Source organism: Miniopterus natalensis, chromosome X (assembly GCF_054644295.1).
Source record: "Miniopterus natalensis isolate mMinNat1 chromosome X, mMinNat1.hap1, whole genome shotgun sequence".
In the NCBI taxonomy this organism is placed as follows: domain Eukaryota; kingdom Metazoa; phylum Chordata; class Mammalia; order Chiroptera; family Miniopteridae; genus Miniopterus; species Miniopterus natalensis.
Genome location: NC_142103.1, coordinates 80,729,303 through 80,750,985, shown reverse-complemented (window position 1 = coordinate 80,750,985; position 21,683 = coordinate 80,729,303). Strand labels below are relative to the sequence as shown.

The following is a 21,683-nucleotide window of genomic DNA, read 5'->3' as shown; positions in this document are numbered from 1 at the left end:
TGTTTCCCTTTTTTGATCGTGAATAAAGCTGCTGTGAACATTCTATACAAGTGTTTGTGTGGGCACAGGTTTTTATATACCTTGGGTAAAAAAACAACCTAGGACTGGAATGGTTGGATCACCTTTGTAGTCTTTTTAAGATTCTTCTGAAAGTAGTATAAGGCCAGATAATAACTTGGAGTTTATACTTTGTGGTATTGCTGTTAAACAAAAAATGGGACAAAGGCAGCTTGGGAGCCTGAAGACGACGGTACTGCTTCACAGCCATTCCTATTGCTTTACAAGGAAAAGCATTTTTGCTTTTTTAGTGATTATTCCACTCTAATACTCTTTCAACAGTTGTAATTACTCATTATCTTGCAGGCTTCAAGATACATGCCTGATATTTGTGTCATTAGAGCTATACAAAAAATTATTTGGGCATCAGGATGTGGCGCATTACAGCTAGTATTTAGCCCAAATGAAGAAATCACTAAAATTTATGAGAAGGTAAGAATTATCACAGAAATATATTTCTTATAAATAAATGTTGTTTAATTGTATGAGGCTGAACTATGTCTTCTATCTTTAAAAAGCCAATCACTTGCATCTCAATAGATTGAAAATTAACTAGTAGCTATAGTTAAGGTGAGAATACAGTAAAATATTACTTTGAAAATAAAGTGCTTCAGAATCCTGCCAGACTTTTATGTTTTAATACAAAGCTATCTTTTTTCTACTTCAAACTGGGGTCAGGTATAACTGTCTTAAACTGAATTTGATAATTTTCATTCTCTCTTCTTTTTTCATCATCTTTCTGTCCTGTGTAAATTTGTGTTTAGGTAACTGTAAATTATGTTATCACCACATTTAAGTATTTTTCATTCTCCTAAGGTGGTCAGAAGTAGTGTCTGCCAATGAGGTGTCATCTCTGACCCTCCGTTAGGTTAAGCAAATTATTTACAGAAGAAAGGCTGTGTCTGATTCTTTGATTTTTCTGTCATATGTACCTGTTCCTGATAGCCACTTCTGCATATTTATGTATTGTTGTTGTTGTTATTTATTACTATTATTATTATTTGGGAAGGAGAAAGTGAGAGAAAGGCAACATCAATCAGTTGCCTCCCTTACACACCCCCCAACCAGGGATTGAACCCACCACCTTTTATTATGTGGAATGATGCTCAGCCAACTGAGCCACACCAGCTGGGGCTGCATATTTAGAAGGGGAAATTGAGTTATAGGAACTGTTCTAGCTCTGTAGAGCTTCCTTTTTATGGCCAGCATGCCCCTGATTTGCCCAGGATGTGTGTTGGTGTCCTGCAGTCCTGCAGTTCTGTCGGGTACGCTGCTGCGCATTCATTCAGCTAATATTTTGAGTGCTCGTTCCTTTCCAGGCATGTACTGTAATTACAAGTTTTTATAAAGTCAGACTAGAAGTTATTAACTATCTACCTAAGCATATTTTAGGTTGTAAAACCTTCAAAACCTTCCCTAAAAATTGTCTAAGACAATTGCTTTAGAATAAATGACACTACAGGTAAGCTACATGATGGAACTAGTCAGAAGTACCTAACTGCAGCGCCAGAGCGGTTCTCTAGAAAGGAGTGATGGTTGGTGCAAGAGGACACAACTCAGAAGGCTCTAGGAACCTGAAGGACAAAGAAGCAGGTGGTGATACATGGTCATGTGCTTCTTAAGCTCTCCTTGGGAAGTAGCAAAATACGGGAATTAGACTTTGTTGTCTGTTATAGTCATTTCCATACTATTCCAAGGGTCCTCAAGAGCTGCACATAAAGAGGCTGAGTCCAAGTGGTTTGAGTAGGTACATTTTCTGCACATGCTTGAAGTTGTATGAACTTTTTCTTAAATGCATTTCTAGATAATTTACCCCTGTCATTTTACAGTCCAATGCAGGCAATGAGCTGGACTTGGAAGATGAACAGGTTTGCTGTGAAGCATTGGAAGTGATGACCTTATGTTTTGCCTTGATTCCAACAGCCTTAGATGCTCTTAGTAAAGAAAAGGCTTGGCAGACATTCATTATTGACTTACTATTGCACTGTCACAGCAAGTAAGTATCTCTCTTAATTGTAAGAAACATCTTATTTTTGTAAAGCAGAAATAATTTCTGCTGGCAAAGTTTAATCCCAGAATTCAAAAAATTTATTGTCTCTATAGAATGTTAATATTTAGGAAAATTTTACTTAGCCATGTTTTGCTTAGACCTAGATTTGTTTGGTTTTAGGCTGCACAATGTCAACATTCCCAAAGTAAAATTAATTTTTCTCTAATTTCAGAATTTAGTTTTACCTAAAAGGTATATATTTTAGCCCGTTTTTAAAATCTAGTTTACAGGATTTTAAGCTAAATAGGATATTAGCCTCCTATCTTGAATACCTAGCTACAAGGTTGGTTGGTTGGTTGGTTGGTTGGTTGGTTGGTTGGTTGGTTGGTTGGTTGGTTGGTTGGTTTTAAGTGAAATTGTTAATTCAGTATGAAACTCAAAAGGCAGGGTTATGGTAAGAACTTTTGTATTTTACACTGAGAATAAAGACCAACTATAAAGCCCTCATTTACATTTCAAGAGCATTTAATCAATGACATTAACTTTGTTTTGGGCTTCTTTTGTGTGAGTCAGTTGGATTTGTAGAAAATGTTGGTTTCCATCCTCTTATGTCAGCCTAACCCTGACCTTCTTGGAGTAATTTGTTAAACTCGAGCTCTAATTAGTTCTCTGTTGTATGTAATTATCTGTCTTACACACATTTTGTAAAAAGACACAAAACGTTTATTTTGTTTATTCTGTCACATGCCGTTCAACAATGACAGAAATTACTGATGAACAGTTAGTATAAAATCAGAATAAGCAGTTTGCTGAAATGAAGCCTAGTAATAAAGCTTTTTTTTTTTCTTAAATGTGTGCATGATTTAATTTAAGTAGGATGCTATGAAGTGATTTAGAGGGTCGCAAGTGGAAGGGTCTACTCTTTTAGAAGTTCCTTGGTGTAATGTTCTTGAAGACATCTAATCCAGCCTGTTCAGAAAGTCCTTTGGCAGGATCCCCCAAGATAAGGTTGAGCTTACTGTCTCTTTGGGAAGGCTTGATCATCATTAGACAACTCTGTATGTTAAGAAAGATAAATAGAAAGTCTAGTTCCACTTGATAATGCATTGGGTGGAGGGAGGAAAGTTTTAATGAAGTCAAACCTGGAGGTAGCGAATTTCTTCTGTAGTACTGATTCACCCTGCCCTGTAGTTTTCAATCATTGTATAAATATCTGAGTACCTCTTGCAGGTTCAAAATACTTTATTTCCAGTTTGTAAGAATTTGACAGCAAACCCAACCTGAACATTATTTGTTGGCATTACCTTTCTAAAATCTGAATCCACAAAAACATCTGGCCTCAAGGGTTTCAGATACGGGATTATAGACCTGCATACATGAGTAGTCTATCCTTTAGGTAGTTTATACTCGAAGAACCATATTACTAACCAGTATAGCTTATTTACAGCTTTTTTCCCCCACATAGGTTTTTTTTTTCCCCTCAATTCTATAACAACTCTCAGAAGTAGACTTTGCTGATGGAGGGAATAAGACTGGAGATAAATGACAAGGTTCTCTTGAGTTCCAACTTTATTTCTGCCACATTGTTTCTCTCTCCATAATTCTAATCCACCAGCAAATTATGTGAGTCCCTACTATGTGTTTGTCAATAAGAGTCCAAAGTCAAATAAGATAGTTGTTGCTCTCAGGGAACTTTGAAACAGAAGTTAGTCATAAAAGGCAAAGTGCTTAGGGAATTAGAAGAGGAATCAGTTACTTTTTACCTGGAAGGAGGAGCAGAAGTGAAGGTTCTGTGCACAATATAACACGTGAGCTGTTTAGTTAAGATTTATATGTGTAAAAATGGAAGCTGGGCATTGGCGGTGCTCTGCCTCTTACTATCACTCCCTTTAATAATTGTTTTTACTTCCTGTATTTTTGGACTCCATACACTTTCAACCTCTCCATACTGTTTCTACCCTCTTTTAAACAACCAACACCCATTGCCTAAGGACAATTGCAGTATCGTTAATCTTTCTACATCTAATGCTGTTCCCCTAAGGTGTTACTCTAATCTGTTGGCCACACTGCAGACTCCGTGATCTTTACAAAATATGATCATATTGTTTTCCTGCTAAAATCTTTCCATGTCTTCTTATTGCCTTTTAATTTAGTCTGAGTATTTAAATTCAGTGTATAGCACTCTACAATTTGGCCCTTGCTTCTACTTAATCAGAAGTTTTAACTTCAGTGCCACATTTGCTAAGTTTTCCTTATCCCTGGGCTCAGAAGTTCTCCCAGACCTCTGTTCCCATTACATGAGGTCTGCTTCCATATCCTAACACTGACCTTATTTTATTGTAATCACTCACAATTGCATTTGAATTCCTTTAGGCAGATACGGTTTTTCCAGCCCTCCCCAGCACCTGTTGCTTTACACCCTGCCTATTGAACTCCTTTATGTTACCTCTCTGATTCATGGAGGCATTTGAGTTTGCCACTCCTGGCATAGTGCTTTCAGGGCAGAGCTGAGTGGTTTGATTTGATGTGTAGAAAGACGAATAAAGGATAATACTGTAAAGGAGATTAGGAGGAGTCACTTTACAGAAGGCCTTTAATGCAGAGATCCAAGTAGTGTTAGGTTTTTACACGGAACTCAGTCTCATTGGTAAATAATATGTCAACAAGCACCTATTATGAGCCAGCCACTATTCTAGCTACTGGAATGGCAGTAAACAAAACACAAAATGTCAGCCTTCTTGGAGTCAATATACTAAAGAGGATAGGGGCTAAGAAGGGAAGACATATGGGAAAATATATAGTATGTTAGATAGTGATAAATGCTATGGAGAGAAAGCAGGAAAGGGGATAAGGAGTTTGGCGGAGTTCCGTTTTATACACACAGACTTCATTTTATTGTACTTCATTGCGCTTCACGGATGTCCTTTTACAAATGGAAGGCAAGACCCACCAGCAAAAATGTTATGACTCGCTTTATTATGATGGTCTAGAGCCAAACCTGTAATATCTCTGAGGTGTGCCTATATAGGATCATTCAAAAAAGGCTTCTCTTAAAAGGTGACCATTAATAGAAGCTCTGAGAGAGTAGGGTGGTGGTCCATGTAGATGATAGAGGGGAAGTGTGTGAAGCACAGGAACAACAGGTGTAAATGTCACGGGGCAGAACCGTGCCTGCTGTGTTAGAGAACAGCAGGGAGACCAACGTGGTTGGAGCAGGTAGGGGGAGTCAGAGGTAACAAACAGCCTATGATGTGCTCTGAGTTAACATTTTAAGTTTATTCTGGTTGCTTTGTTGAGAATAAGTTATAGAGTAACAGGAAAAGAGTTAGACTTTTTCATTAATCCAAATGAAAGGTGACAGGGACTAGAAGTACGGCAATAGTAGAAGTGGTAAGAAATAATCAAATTTTCAGTATGTTGTGAAGATACAACAGATTTTGTTGATAGGGGGTTTTTTTGAAGCATTGCGGAAGTGAGGGAGGTTTCATTAGGAACTGAGAGGCACCAACTTTAGACACACACCCACACACACTCTATTTGGGCAACATACCTAACTATTTAAAAAATAAACTAGGGCAGCGTGAATGGCACACTTTTGAAAACCTGATAAAAGTTGTGGACCTTCTCCCCAGAAAATTGGTACTCCTCACTTCAGTTAACATGGGTTCCACTGAACTCAACCCACAGAGTGTTTAAAATCTCTCTGATTTATAGTACCGTGTGTGGGTTTCAGAAACCTAAAAGCATCCAGGAGGGAGGTTAGTACACAGAATGTGTGCTGTCAGGTTCTTTATATTGAACTATAAATTTGGTTTTAAGCTCTCTATCAGCTCGCACAAAGATAGAAAGCTGATAGTTAATCCACAAAAGGTAGTTTGTAAATGTCTGTAAGATACACAAGTGCTTAGCAGATCTGTATGTCAGACTTTGTTTTAGGTGCCAGAAACTGACATTGGCAATGCAAAGCCTTGGCCTGAAAGAACTTCCTTTCTAATGGAGACAAAACACCATTTTGTAAACAAACAGTATTTATACATTTGGTAAATGGTTCTTGGCACCTACTATGTGCTAGACACTATTGTAGGTTCTTGAGGCACAGGAGGCTAAACAGATGATGTCTCTGCGCTCTTAGAGCATTTATTCTAGTGAGATCTATATAGTATGTTTTTGTGTGTGTGTTTTTTAAGATCCATAATGATCAGGGAAAATTCTCAGTATTGAGACCAGAAATAAGTTTTTCTCATGAGCCATCATAGAATATTACATAATACAGTGATTCTCAATGTTTAGCACACATTAGAATTACTTGCAAGATTTGTTGAAACATGGGTTGCTGGGCCCACCTCCAGTACTTTTCAATCACCAGGTCTGGGATGGGACCTGAGAATTTGCATCTCTAATAATTCCCAGCAGCTGCTGATTTGGAGGCCATGCTTTGGGACCTACTAGTACAAGGGACATCTACAGTCATATCCTTATTGTAACTGCAACAGAATTTTTAGAGTTGTTTGTTCCAAAGTACAATTGAATAAAAATTCTGTGGAAAGTCAGAAAGCTGCATAAGGCTCACTGTAGAGCATCTTGTATCTAGAGGAGCATTTCTTGCCTTTTCCAAGAAAGGAGTGTTAAAATGTACCCTCAAACTCTTCATTGACAATTATAGTTCTTGACACAACCTAATTCATCTGTGTATGTTGCTGGTTTAAAGGACTATTATCTTGTATACTTGTATTTTTACTTTTTAATTTACCTACCTCTTATTCCACATCCACCCAAGAGAGACCAGGATTATAATCTTTATTTTATTTTATTTTTTTTGGCCCTTTCATGAGAATAATACGTTAAATGTGAAATGTTTTTATTTCAGAACTGTTCGCCAGGTGGCACAGGAGCAGTTCTTTTTAATGTGCACCAGATGTTGCATGGGACACAGGCCTCTACTTTTCTTCATTACTCTGCTCTTTACCGTTTTGGGGGTGAGATGTTTTTTAATTCGCTTTTCAATGTGATTGGTTCTTTTAAATGGGGGGGCATTCAGGAAGTCATGCTTTTAGATTGTATTCAACTTAGAGCAGTCTGTATTTATTTAATTAATATTGGTAATTTCTGATACTATATTAGTCATCTGCTCTAGTTAACTTCAAGTTTTTCAAAAGTGAATTCTGAGCGTGGACATGTAAATTTATATTATTTTACTTTGTTTCAGAGCACAGCCAGAGAGAGAGCTAAACATTCGGATGACTACTTCACTCTGTTAAGGCACCTTCTTAATTATGCTTACAATAGTAATATTAACATACCCAATGCTGAAGTTCTTCTCAATAATGAAATTGACTGGCTTAAAAGAATTAGGGTAAGTTGACAGTGTTTACCATATCAATAAGTTGGGTAGTTTATTAATAGTTTATAGTTTTTAGCATTTTGGTTACATGAAAAACACCAAAGAGTAATTAAAAGGACCAATGAATATGCTCTGCATTAGTGGATATTAGTAACTCAATCACAGAATAAATGCATAACTAGTTCTGTAAAATGCTTTCTTTTACTTTGAGACTTGGTATACTGATTTTCACCTTTTTTTCACTTTAGAATTTGGGGCCTTTTTACAAATTTTCATCTTTTAAAAAGTATTCTTGGTGAATTTGATAGACTAGCACTTAATTTAATTCTTGATCTTAAGACCTGATACTTTTTACTTAGAATTGTATGGGAATTTTTTGCTTTGTAGCTTTTAGCCTTCAGTGGTTTGTAAAGTCTATTTCTAGAAAGTTCTGAGGAGAGATTGCTTAGAATGGGAAGATTTGGAGGAATTTCCTCATGTCCGTCCAGCCCTCTTGTTCTGGTTCTTCCCTTCCTTGCTTTCATAAGTTGGACATTTGATTTTTATTTTTTTTTTTAGTAGTAATTTTTTCTTCTTCATTTTATTTTTTTTCTCTGGCAGGATGATGTTAAGAGAACAGGTGAAACAGGTGTTGAAGAGACAATCTTGGAAGGCCACCTTGGGGTAACAAAAGAGTTACTGGCCTTTCAAACCCCTGAGAAAAAGTATCATATTGGTTGTGAAAAGGGAGGTGCTAACCTCATTAAAGTAAGTTCTGCTGTCTTGATCCTAAAGCAGATATCATAGCCTTCTAAATTTTGTATATAAATAAAATTTCTGTATTATATATTTTATAAAGTTAAGTAAGTACTATTTAATTTTTCTATTTAGAAACTATGAATTTTTCACTTTGTCAAACTAAACTGCATCTTGTATGCAGTAATTCAAGGGAAAAACATGAATCATTTCAGTGAATTTTATTTTTATTCAGAATGTTTGGTATATATGTCCTTAAAGGAATAAACTTAATTAAATTTTTCACTTTTGTTAAGTGCTATAGTCAGTTTGCTCTTGATACTTTAAAAATATTTAAATTGAGAAATTGCTATGGTTGTTAATTGTAGTACATAGTATTTTAAAGTGGGGTCTTTTTATTAGAAAATCCAAGTAAGTTTTCTGAGATGTAGTGAGATCTTGAGTTCTGACAAATGATTTCATGTTATTTCCTTCCAAGATTCTAAATGACCTTTTTTTCCTTAGAAATACATGTTGATATCATTGCTAATACATAATCTTTTTTTTTTTTTTTTTTTTCCAAATCGCAATAGGAATTAATTGATGATTTCATCTTCCCTGCATCCAATGTTTACCTACAGTATATGAGAAATGGAGAACTGCCAGCTGAACAGGCTATTCCAGTCTGTAGTTCACCAGCTACCATTAATGCTGGTTTTGAGTTGCTTGTAGCATTAGCTGTTGGCTGTGTGAGGAATCTCAAACAGATAGTAGATTCCCTGACTGAAATGTATTACATTGGCACAGCAATAACTAGTAAGTATTTTAAAATATAATGTTGTGATAACAGTTAATTTAAATTCTTTTTTCCTGGGTTTGTTTGTTTGTTTGTTTGTTTTTTAGTAAACATCTTCAACTCATGCTTTTCTTTCAGCAACTAGTTTAGTTTAACATTTTTAGCAAATGGATATATAATTTAAGACCATTACAAGCAAGGAGCCTTAATGTAAGTTTTCAAATGTTTGTTAAGTGTCTTCCTGTATGTGGTGTAACTATTTAGCAAAATAAATTTCATCTTGGTCAAATCTGGAATAAAACCCAAATGCCAGAGTAATAAATAGTCAAAATAAAGGCCAGAGTTCAAACTTAAAACGCAAATTTCATTCATTGGAAATCTTTTAGGCCCTCACTTAGAAGCTCTTTAAAGTTATTTTCATAAGAGCTCTAAGAAAATCTGGTTTTAAAGATTAGAATGTGAGCCCAGCCAGGCGTGGTTCAGCGGTTGAGCGTCAACCTAGGATCCAGGAGATCGGGGTTCGATTCCCAGTCAGGGCACATGCCCGGGTTGTGGCTGCAGCCAATCAGTGACCCTCTTATCATTGATGTTTCTATCTCTCTCCCTCTCCCTTCCTCTCTCTGAAATCAATAAAGATTTAAAAAAAAAAAAAAAAAGATTAGAATGTGAGAAGGTAATATTTCTGTCTTCAGTTAATGATCACATGAAGCCTGTGAAATAGACAATAGACTCCAGATCTCACAGCTATGGAACTGAAGCTCAAAACGGAGGAGGGCAATATAAAACGACCGAAAAAGCAGAAATAAGATATCAAACACCACAGAAACTGGGGTTTCTGTTGTTTTGTTTTTAAGAGAAAACTGCTGTTTATCTACAAAGTTTAAGAATATAATTGATTATAGTAAATTTTTAAGGACATTTTAAATATGTTTTTGTTGATTTTTAGGAGAGAGGAAGGGAGAGGGACAGAGAGAGAGAAACATCATCGATTGGCTGCCTCCTGCATGCCCCCTTCTGGGGATGGAGCCCAAATGGCTGGGAATCAAACCGATGACCTCTGAGTTCATGGGTCGACCCTCAACCACTAGGCCACACCAGCCGGGCAGAATATAAGGACATTTTAAAAAACACTTTAGGAGATTCTGATGAAACTGTCTGCTTTAAAGGTTAGACCTTTAGCTATTTTACCAAATCTGTGTATAGTGAGGCAGGGTTTATTTGGGGGTTTTTGTTGTTTTTTAACTTAAAGAGGTAGTTTTTGTTTTTATTTTTCAAAACGAATCCTCACTTTTATTTATTCAGTTTCCAATAAGTTTAAACCCTCAAGGGATACAGCATCATGTAGATTCAGCGTCTAATGGCCTTAGCAGGAAAGTTGCTTTTGAATTTGGCACAAACCATACCACGTGGACATGAATTACTTTTTCCCAGATTCTTCTGGTTTTGTTCAGTTAGCTGCCAGGAGTCACTGTGTTCTTTACTTTGTACACATGAGCATACCTCTTGCCAAAATAGAATTCACTTTCATCTCAGGCATAAACACCATCAATTTTAAGAAGAGAAGCTTTGTGCTTCTTCTAGTTTCTGAAGATTCCGCTCATAGCCAGCAAAAAATAGCTTTGGAGCACAACTTTCCAGGCGTGTTTGCCATTTTTGAAGTCCTGTTCCCAGCGTGCCCCCCCTGCTCCAGGGTGGCAGAAAGAGATAGGTCACTTGTTTCTTTGCATGGTAACAATTTCAAGTACCGAAGAGGGTGTATACTAAAAAGTATGTTTTCTGCCCATTCCAGTTGCTCAGTCCCCATTGGTAGCTATAACCATTGTGGTCAGTTTGTGTTTGCCCTCCCAGCAGCTCTGTGCATGCAAAATCCACTTACGGAAGTTTTTTGTTTGTTTGTTTAGTTTTTTAACTGTATTGGCATATAGTACACAGCAGTGTTCTTCACTTCGTTTTCCCCTTAATATGTCTGTGATTGTTCCCTAGCAACACATAAATACTTACCTATTTCCATTTATTGGCTATATACTTTTCAGTTCGGTATATTATCGTTTATTTTACTGGTCCCATAGACAGTGATATTTATGTTATTTCCAGGTTTGTATTAGGTGGAGGGGGGGATATATATGGTGCTTTGCAATTCTCACAGAACTTTGAAATTCACTCTCATTTGCTCCTCAAAGTAACATTTTGGTTGTAGGCAAAGCAAGTTTATTTTTATTACTACATTTATTAGGAAGGAAACATGAGTTTTGAAGGCACTTTTAAAAACATACGAAAGTAGGAAGTTCATAATGACTAAACTATAAAGCTAAAAGTAAAAGTTAGCATCATACTATCTTGAAGACTACTGAGACTGCCATTAGAAGCAACATCAGGTAAGAGGCGGGTTTACAGCTGGTGGGGTAAGAATCTGTATAGTGATAACATGTTGCTGTGTATCCTCGGTTTGTTGAAACGCAAACTTGGAGCTCCGCTTCAGGTGGCTATAGGAATGGTGAAATTGTTGCTCATGTTAATTTGTTAGCTTAATAGTGCTAAAAGTGGACAAAGTGGTTGTGTTCAGACTCTAAGACTCTTATCTTCTTTAAGCTTGTGAAGCACTTACTGAGTGGGAATATCTGCCACCCGTTGGACCACGCCCTCCTAAAGGATTTGTGGGACTGAAGAATGCTGGTGCTACCTGCTACATGAATTCTGTGATTCAGCAGCTCTACATGATCCCCTCCATCAGGAACGGTATTCTTGCCATTGAGGGCACAGGTAGTGATGTAGATGATGACATGTCTGGGGATGAGAAGCAGGACAACGAGGTAAATTTTATTTAGCGTCTACATAAGAGTTTCTGTGTCTCTAAAGCAGCGATTAATGTACTCAAATTTTTTGTGAAACATGTTTAATCTGGAGTTTGTCTCATGATAATCTTCATTTTTAATAACAGTTTAAGTTATATTTCACTTTGCCACTTGATATTTTTAGTTATGTATCTCCATTACTTAATGCCAAGGTGTATACTATGCCAGTTTCATTATCCATGCTTGCTTTTAGGTTACTTTTTTACATTTGTCCCAGATCATAGTTCTTTTTGCTTAGGCAACAAACTTCTACTTTAAATGTTAATGGGTTTGGTTTGGGTTTTTTTTAATGTTTTTATTGATTTTTAGAGAAAGGGAGAGAGAAACATCTATTGGCTACCTCCTGCACGCCCCCTAGTGGGGATAACGCCCGAATCCCAGGACGTGTGCCCTGACCTAATGGAACCAGCAACCTCTTGGTGCATGGGACAATGCTCGATCCACTGAGCCACACTGGCTGGGCTGTTACATGGTCTTGTAAAAAAATGTTGTCTACCTACTGAGTATTTAATACACAGTAAAGCTATACAAAAGTTAGGTTGTAATGGTGGATAAGTTGACATGACTGTGGCATGGCTCTTTAAAAAGAGACTATGGCAAAACTTAACTCCTGGTAATGTTTGTATCTACCCTGTAGATACAAATGTATTTCCATGTTTTTATTTTACCTTTTCCTGTTCATAGCGTTGGTGAGAACTGAAGAGAGTGTATTCTAATTTAGTAAACACGTTGAGTGGTTCTTTCCTCGTTCCCTCTCTTCAGTCACCAGAACTCTTTGCTCTGGGATACTTATTACTTTCAGGGCTTCTGAAACATACACTTGCCTTGACTCTTCCCCAGACCTGCTAAACCACATCATCCAGGGAGTGGGGTCTGAGCATCTTGACCTTTTAAAAAAGCTTTATAGGAGATAGTTAGACCCATACCTGGTTAAGAACCACTGCTCTGAGTGAAAATTTAAATTCAGATTCTAGTTCTGTAGCCTATCACATCTCTGAGATGTTAAGCACAATCAGATACCTAATTGTGCCAACAACAAGTAAATGAGGCAGACAATATATGATACAATTTTAAATAAGGTGTCCCACCTTTGTTCTCTTCAAATAAGGTGTGCCCTCTGCTTTATGTTGTCTTGGCACCCCACTACGGGGGGGGGGGGGGGGTCTGTGTGCTTGTTTTTTCCCTAGACTGTAAGTTTCTTATGGGCAGGGCTAGAAGTTGTCTATTTCTATATTAAAGGTCTCAGGCACAATTCTGCAGCCACTAGTCTCTTTCTGTCTCTATGAATTTTATCGTTGTAGGTACCTCACATAATTGGAATCGTACCTTATTTGTCTTTTTGTGACTGGCTTATTTTAGTTAACACACTGTCCTCGAGGTTTATCCATGTCAGAGCATGTGTCAATTTCTTTCCCTTTTAAGGCTGAATGATATCCCATTGTATGGATATACTACATTTTATTTGTATCAATGGACATCTGGATTGCTCCACCTTTTGGCTATTGTGAATAATGCTCCTACGAACATGAATGTACAAATATTTCTTTGAGACTTTTCGGTTCTTTTGGGTATGTACCCAGAAGTAGAATTGCTGGATCATGTGGTGCTTCTATTTTTTATTTTTAATCCTCATCCAAGGATGAGTTGTTGTTTTTAATTGATTTTTACAGAGAAAGTACGGAGAGGGAGAGAGCAAGAGAGAGAAATACTGATGTGAGAGCTACACATCCATCAGCTGCCTCCTGCATGCCCCCTACTGGGGATCAAGCCCACACCAGCCAAGACAATGGGGGATATTGATTTTTGTGTGTGTGTTTTTTGTTTTTGAGAGAGAGAGAGAAGGGGCAGGGGTAGAGAGGCAGACATTGATGTGAGAGAAACATTGATTGGTTGCCTCCCATAGGCACCCTGACCAGGGATCGAACCTGCAACCTTTTGGTATATGGGATGACGTTCTAACCGAGCCACCCGGACAGGGCTCTATTTTTAATTTTTAAAGGAATCCTTTTTCACAATAGCTACGCCATTTTACATTCCCACCAATCATGTACAAAGGTTCCAGTTTCTTTCACAAAAGTTATTTCATATAATCCTCACAACAGCTGCATGAAGAATGTGTTGTCCCTACTTACATACGAGGAAACTGGAGCTTAGGAATGTTAAGTAGCTTACTTATACAAAGTTACCTAGCTTGTGAGTACAGAGGCTGCATTTGTGTCCAGTTCAGTCTAAGTTAATCACTACACTCTGTTATATTACCTGTATTGTCCACTTCTCCGATACGTAGTCAAGGTTATTCTTTTAGAACAACTCTTGTGAAATGTTGGGGATAAACACTATTACTATAAATTAAAATTTACAAATTTAGAGTTAAGGGCTTTGGAAATAAGAAATAGACATACGGGCCATTTGTTCACTAACTCTTTGGCATTTATCTCAACACATTGTACTATACTTTGAAGTTAGATTGGTTCATTAATGATAATTTTTTCTTGTTTCTAGAGCAATGTTGATCCCAGAGATGATGTATTTGGATATCCTCAACAATTTGAAGACAAACCTGCATTAAGTAAAACAGAAGATAGAAAAGAATACAATATTGGTGTTCTAAGACACCTTCAGGTCATCTTTGGTCATTTAGCTGCTTCTCGGCTACAGTACTATGTGCCCAGAGGATTTTGGAAACAGTTCAGGTAAACTATGGGTGGGTAGTAATAGGGATACTGCTTAAACCTTTGAGAACATCTCAATACACTAGATTAAACTTGTAGATGTATATTGGAAGGCATCTTTATGTTTAATATTTAAGCAATCGTAATATTCAAACTTTACCTTAGTTAGGGTTTTTTGTTCATTGTCCTCAAAGGAGGAGATAGAAAGTGTCCTGGTAAGGAGAAGCAGCATTCTTTAGTCTTCTAAGATGTTAATTTTTTATTTTTGTTTGGAAAACTTTTCATATTTATAGAAGTATGATCCCTCCTTCAACAGTTATCAACTCATGGCCAAATCAGGATACAAATTAAGTTTATATACCAAAATTTTGTTGTGGCTCTAGTCTCTTCTAATTTTTTTACCCTTGCAATTATTTGTTGAAGGGAAAAATAGAGTAGTTTATCTTGTAAATTTTCCCACCATCTCGATATTGTTGATAGGATAGGATCCCTGTGGAATTTTAGTAGTTTGTTTTCCTCGGTCCCCTGTATTAGAGAGATCTAGAGGCTTGATCAGATTGAGGAGGTTTTGGTGGTTTTTTTGTTTGGTTGGTTGATTGGTTGGTTGTTTTAAATAGAATAGGCAAGGTTGCTTCGTAGGTGGTAATGTCTGCCTCAGTGAATGGATATAATGTATATCCCTCTCAGAGCAGTCATGGTGATAATTGCCTAAATACAGGATTTCATCAGGACTACACAATGGCAATGTTCCAATTTTGTCAGTTTCATTTATTAGCTAGAGTAGATCTATAAAGGGACACTTTCCCATACCAAGTATTTGGCTGTCCTGATGTACAGTTTTATAGGAAAGGTGGGATAAATACTTTAAATTTTTTTTTTTTAATCCTCAATGATACCTTGATCTTGTTTCATTGACTTTTTTTTTTTAAATCATTTTCTATAAAATGAATATAAAAAAGACTCAAACCCTTTGTAACGGTGGGTTTTTAAAATACTCCTTAGAATCCTTTCAAGGTATCTTCCCTCCTGCTGATAGCAGGGGAAGCAAAGGGTCACCTGATGGCTGCTATTCTGATCCACCTTCCGTGCTTTAGTCAGTGCAACATCTCTTTTCCCTACAAGGATACTACTTAGATTTCTTTTGAAACCCCATGACTCACCATATAGATTCCTCTGATTATCCTAACTAGGCCCCCTACTTAATTCATACTATTGGCTTGCATGTACCACCCTCCTTTCCAGCTCTGCCTTTGTTCTTTTTTTATTTTTTTGGTTTTTTTGTTTGTTTTTAAATATGTTTTTATTGATTTCAGAGACAGGAAGGGAGAGGGATAGAGAGATAGAAACATCAGTGGTGAGAGTCATTGATGGGCTGCCTCCTGCACACTCCTTACTGGGGATCGAGCCCACATCCCCGGGCCAGGAATCAAACCGTGACTTGCTGGTTCATGGGTTGGCGTTTAACCACTGAGCCACACTGGCCAGACTGCTTTTGTTCTTTCACTCCCATCACCTGGCATACCCCTCACCTTCCTCTTTGACTGTTCCTGTTCTCTTTCTTCCCCTAGCTTGTCCCATCTCAGCCATAAGGCTTTTAGATTATATACACTTTAGCCATGCGATATACTCTTTATATATTCACTACCCCCTAAATTTTTGCTTAAAAATTTTCAAACCAATAGAAAAGGTAAAGAAGTACTATAATGATCACCTTTATATTATACTCTTTGCCCAGACTGACCAATTGTTAACAGTTTGCCCTATTTGCTTATGGGTGTATACTTGGCTTTGGGTTTTGTTTGGATTTTTCTAAACTAGTTGATAACAGTTTGCAAACTTTACCCCCCTACATGCTTCAACATGTGTCCTCTAAGAATAAGGACATTTTTCTATTGCATATAATACAATTATTACACCCTGGAAATTTAATATGGGTTTAATAATGTTTAATATTCATCAGGATGTATTCTCATTTTCCCAGAATACTTTTTATGCCTTTTTTCTTTTTAATCCCAGTTTGGTATCCTGAAAGGAATCAAAAAGTTTGTTAACCTCTTTAGTCATATTTAAAATAATCTCCCTAAGTTGTTATGACTTTGTGGCACTGAAAGTTTTGAAGAGTCTAGGCCAGTTGTCTTGCAGAATGTCCCTCACTTTCTTGATTTTTGTGATTATTTTCTCATGATTAGATTTAAGTTAAATATTTCTTAGCAAGAAAACTATGTAGGTGATATTCTATGCTTCTCATTGCATTGGGAGGCCATGGTATCAATTTTTCTGATTACTGGTGATATTAGCTTTGATCTCATGGTGTCTTAACAGACCCCTCCATTATACAGGTACCTTCTCCCTATTGTAATTATAGTTGACTACATATTTAAAAGTATGGGGAGTTGACTGCAATTTGAGAGCAAATAGAATGGATTGCTGTCATTTCCATGAGATATTTGATTCTAAATCACTGTATACAAATTTAAAGTCTAAAGTATAATGGGAATGAGAGTATTTGTTATGTAGAAAAAGTGCTACAAAAGAATTTATCAGAAGACAATTAGGTCCACTAGCATATTTAAAATACATTCAACATATTTCTCACTTAGCACAAATTCACTTATATTGTCTGTATGTGTGACTCTAAATATAAAATTAGATGTCATTGATAGTTTCTAACAGTGCCTCTGTTTTAGCCGTCTCCGTTCTCATTTTGTGGTACACACAATTGACAGTTTGTTCTGGGTCAATTTGCCTAACTTAAGTCCTCAGATTACTCAAAAGAGATCAACTCTAAAATAAGTAAAGCCTTTCTCTTTTCGTTTGGAAAAATCAACTTAAAAGTAAATAGATATTGCCTGGCCAGCGTGGCTCAGCGGTTGAGCATCGACCTAGGATCCAAGAGATCAGGGTTTGATTCCAGGTCAGGACACGTGCCTGGGTTGCGGTCTCGATCCCCAGCAGGGGGCGTGCAAGAGGCAGCCGATCAATGACTCATCATTGATGTTTCTATCTCTCTCTCTCCCCCTCTCCTTTCCTCTCTCTGAAGTCAATAAAGATATATTTTTTAAAGGGGGGGGAGGAGTAAATATTATCCTTGTACTGTATCTGTAACCCGAAATTTAGGCAAAGAAATAAAAGAATAATTATAATATCTACTTAAGAGTGAGATCCACTACCCCATTTTAGTAGCATCTTTAGTTGGCTTAAAAATGCATGCATATACCATATTACCTTAAACTATTTTTCTTGGAGCCGTACTATCCATCCGCCATACCAGTAGTTTCATGCTAATTCTTTCTCCATTGGACTACCACTCTTCCTATGAGCCTCACTTTCTCCCCCACTGCACTCGATATGTAAAGAGCATTTACTTCTTTCTACTTAACTCACATTAGTGGAGAAATAAATTCTCAGTTTATATGCTGTCATTTGTAGTTGTATTGGGTTTGTTTTTTGGTTTGGTTTGGGGTTTTTTTGTTTGTTTTTCTGAAAAATATATTGCATACATTGTTCTGGGAGTATCACACATTACATATTTTATTCCATTTATTTCTTAGGCTTTGGGGTGAGCCTGTTAATCTGCGTGAACAACACGATGCTTTAGAATTCTTTAATTCTTTGGTGGATAGTTTAGATGAAGCTTTGAAAGCCTTGGGACATCCCGCTATGCTAAGTAAAGTGTTAGGAGGTTCCTTTGCTGATCAGAAGATTTGTCAAGGCTGCCCACATAGGTAAGTGCTAATTATATATTTATTTAAAGTTCATGTTGTACTGTTTATTTACTAACAAAATAAAGATTTTATTGGTTATGTATAAAAGTGTAGTATGCCACTGATTACTAAATACCTGAGACTGCGTGAATTATGTACTGTGTATACTTCACTACTTTGGGAGTTTTGTTTTTGTCAAATAATTTGGTATTTTTTTACTCCATCTAATCTCTTACTATTTCATACTCTTGCATTATTTTATGTGTGATTACTTGTGAGGAAATAAAATGGCATTTTCCATACCAATATAGATATTACTTATAAATTTGCCCTTTATTTTAGAATTAAAATAATTATACTATTGTAAATAGAATAACTTTAGAAGATGACAGGCATGGAACTGTATTTCCTATCCAGATGAAATAGTGACTTTTAAAGTAGCATTGATTATTGTCATTATCCTTAAGGCATGTTTTCCACACAAAACATAGGAAAAGACTAAACAAATGGCGTTTTTTGTGTGTGTTAGGGGCCTGTTGTTTGTTTTCTACAGGACTATTGAAAATAGTTCAATAACTATTAAAAGTTCATTACTGATAATGTTTATACTTATTACATGGAAATTTTGCTTTGGAATATCTCTTGTATATTATCAGTTAACGTTGGCTTGAAATTTTCCCCCCCAAAATATCACAGTAAGATGGTGTTTTCTACGAGCCCAGACAATATTATATGTAGTCACTGGTTGTGTGTGTATATGGTAGGTGGGGCGTGCTTCATTTTTTAACATAGGGATGTGATTGGAGGAGAGTAATACTATAAGACTGAGAAATTTCCATTAGGTTAAACCATTCAGATCAAGGGCATATAGTTGTTCACATAGCCTGGACAACTTTTGGTGTTTTTTAAAGACGTTTTACATTAGGTGGACAATAAAATTCTCATTTTTACTTCTTGTTTTTAATTGCTGATAAAATAGCCAACTCCTTATTCATCTATTCTTGTTAGTTCTTTTTTTTTCCCCGTCTCTCTTTTTTGTTAATCCTTACCTGAGGATATTTTTTTCATTGTTTGGGGCGGGTGGGGAGTGAGAGTGACACATCAACTGGTTGCCTCTTGCACGTACCCCAACTAGGGGCGGGGAGTTGAACCTGAGACCCTTTGGTGCACGGGCCAATACTCTAACCATTTAGCCACACCAGCCAGGAGTTAGTCCTTGATTTAATTTTTTTACATATATGTAATATATTTTTATTGATTTCAGAGAGAAGGAAGGGTAAAGGAGAGAGATAGAAACATCAATGATGGCTGCCTCCTGCTTGCCCCCTACTGGGGATCAAGCCCACAACCAGGGCATGTGCCCTGACTGGGAATCAAACCCCAATCTCCTGGATCCTAGGTCGATGCTCAACCTCAGAGACCTCACAGCCCAATATTTACTATCTGGCCTTTTACAGGAAAATTTCACTGACTTCTCAACTTAGAACGTCTTATTTTTTAACTGAAGTCATAAGATTTAACTTTTTTCTTCTCTATGGGCTATTCCCTGGTTATAGTAGCAGTTTGCTTAATACTTACTTTGTGTTCCATTCATGTCACTTATAAATCCTTTTATTTATGTACCTGTCTTTTTTCCCTAACAAAATTGAAAAGCCCTAAATATGAGGGACTGTCTTAAACATCAACTATCCCACACTGCTTTTCACTTGGAAGGCGCTCTCAATTTATTTGTTCAATGAATGAATTTGATGATCCACAATGTGTTTTCCATATCCCATGTTCTGAATTTATGAATGTCTCATCACAAATCTGAAAATTCCTGTAGTACAGAATTTCCACAAGGTGTGATTCTGGTTCCTCCTACTCAGGTTGCTTATTCCGTTCATTCGTGTGTTTAAACTTGTGCTTTAGTAAGGTTTATTTATGCTTTGGCATGAATTGCTTTCTAAACAGACAACGGTGAAAGAAAGCATCATGGTAGACTATAAAGAGTATAAGCTGTGAAACCAGAGAGACCTGGCTTCAAAACACCATTTTGTCTAGTCATCTTGACCAAATTAACCATTCTGTGTCCTATTTCCCTCATCTCTGAAGTAGAGATGGTGCTATTTCTCTATCAGATTTGTCATGAAGACAAAGAACCTAGTGTAAGTGACCAATAAATGTTAATTGTCATTTATTGGTAACATTCTGTGACTTAAGGATTTTGTGTTGTGTTATAAATACTGCAGATGTCCATAACTAAATGTTTAGAAGACTAAGAAATAAATCCTTTTTGATCATTTTTAAATGATATCTTTAGATACGAGTGTGAAGAATCTTTTACGACCTTGAATGTAGACATTAGAAATCACCAAAATCTTCTTGATTCTTTGGAACAGTATGTCAAAGGAGATTTATTAGAAGGTGCAAATGCATATCATTGTGAAAAATGCAATAAAAAGGTATGAATTGTCCATTTTTGTTTATAGTAACTATGATTACATTTAATGGATTTGGAAGAAGTTTTTTGTTTTTTGTCCTCAGAATTCACCCTACTCAAAATTCCTACCCTACTTTGTTATAGTGGTAGCAGAGGGGCAGTTGAGATGGTAACTGATTTAAATGTTTGTCAGGGAAAGAAGATTGAGAGAAAGTAGTAGAAGGCTAGGGAAAACAGGTAAGAAAGATGAGAGTGAATCATTTTAGAATCCATAACAGCTTAATATCACATTGTCTTGTCTGAGTTACACAAACATTTTTCATTACTCAACAAAACTGCTATTGAAATCCTCGAAGCTATAGAGTTGTAGAACCTATTGTTTCTTCTCTCATGTCCAGCATTACTTGTCAAGACCAAGAAGTTTGCTAAAACCGTTAATTACTTTATTTAGCTACATAAGATTTCTTCAAACCACTTGGATCATATTTTTAGATCCACCTGTTAATTTTTATCTGTGGGCACTAACATCTTTTTGGGAGAGAGAGTTCACACATACATACATACAATGATGTGTATCTTTCTGGGTTCCTGAGCCCTCTCAGATCAAACTCACCTGTGTTTTGTTTTGTTTTTACCTTACACACCACTTAGAGAGGTATTAAAGTCTAGGGGTTGAGATATGGTGAGTTTTAAAGCCATACTGCCTGCCACCCACAGCTCTTGAGACTTGAGGCAGGTTACTTAATCTTTCTGCTATCCTAACCTTCATCCTTAAGATTCAGTCGTACCTGTCTAAGTATGGATTAAATATGTTATTACTTGGGCAGTACTTAGCATATTATTTGGTATCTAATTACCCAATAAATATCAGCTGCTATTATTGTATTTCTTCATTTTGCTTGCAGAAAACTACACCTTCATTAGAGCAGCAGTAAATAGCAAACAAGTAATAATGGTTAGATAATGATGACAATATAAAAACCAGGCAGCAAGGAATGTCTATATTACTAATTTTTGCAATTTATAATAAATGACATCAGCTATTTCCATATTAGTTTTAGTTAATGTTTTTTTTTAATATCAACTGTGACAGAATTACCTTGTGTTCCTTGTCATGTATGTGTTTACACTTACA

General features: G+C 36.6%; 1 protein-coding gene across 4 annotated transcripts in view; it reads left to right on the top strand.

The window, feature by feature from the left end:
* The window catches only part of USP9X (ubiquitin specific peptidase 9 X-linked), a 112,237-nt gene that overhangs the window by 73,224 nt on the left and 17,330 nt on the right, over window positions 1-21,683 (top strand). For all 4 annotated transcript variants that reach the window (XM_087813519.1, XM_087813520.1, XM_087813517.1 and 1 more), the window contains 10 exons: window positions 364-489; window positions 1,887-2,053; window positions 6,915-7,023; window positions 7,254-7,400; window positions 7,989-8,135; window positions 8,696-8,918; window positions 11,488-11,708; window positions 14,253-14,443; window positions 17,974-18,147; window positions 20,429-20,570. In XM_087813519.1, the coding sequence (XP_087669645.1) occupies window positions 364-489; window positions 1,887-2,053; window positions 6,915-7,023; window positions 7,254-7,400; window positions 7,989-8,135; window positions 8,696-8,918; window positions 11,488-11,708; window positions 14,253-14,443; window positions 17,974-18,147; window positions 20,429-20,570 (1,647 nt within the window). The remainder of the gene's footprint in view (window positions 1-363; window positions 490-1,886; window positions 2,054-6,914; window positions 7,024-7,253; window positions 7,401-7,988; window positions 8,136-8,695; window positions 8,919-11,487; window positions 11,709-14,252; window positions 14,444-17,973; window positions 18,148-20,428; window positions 20,571-21,683) is intronic.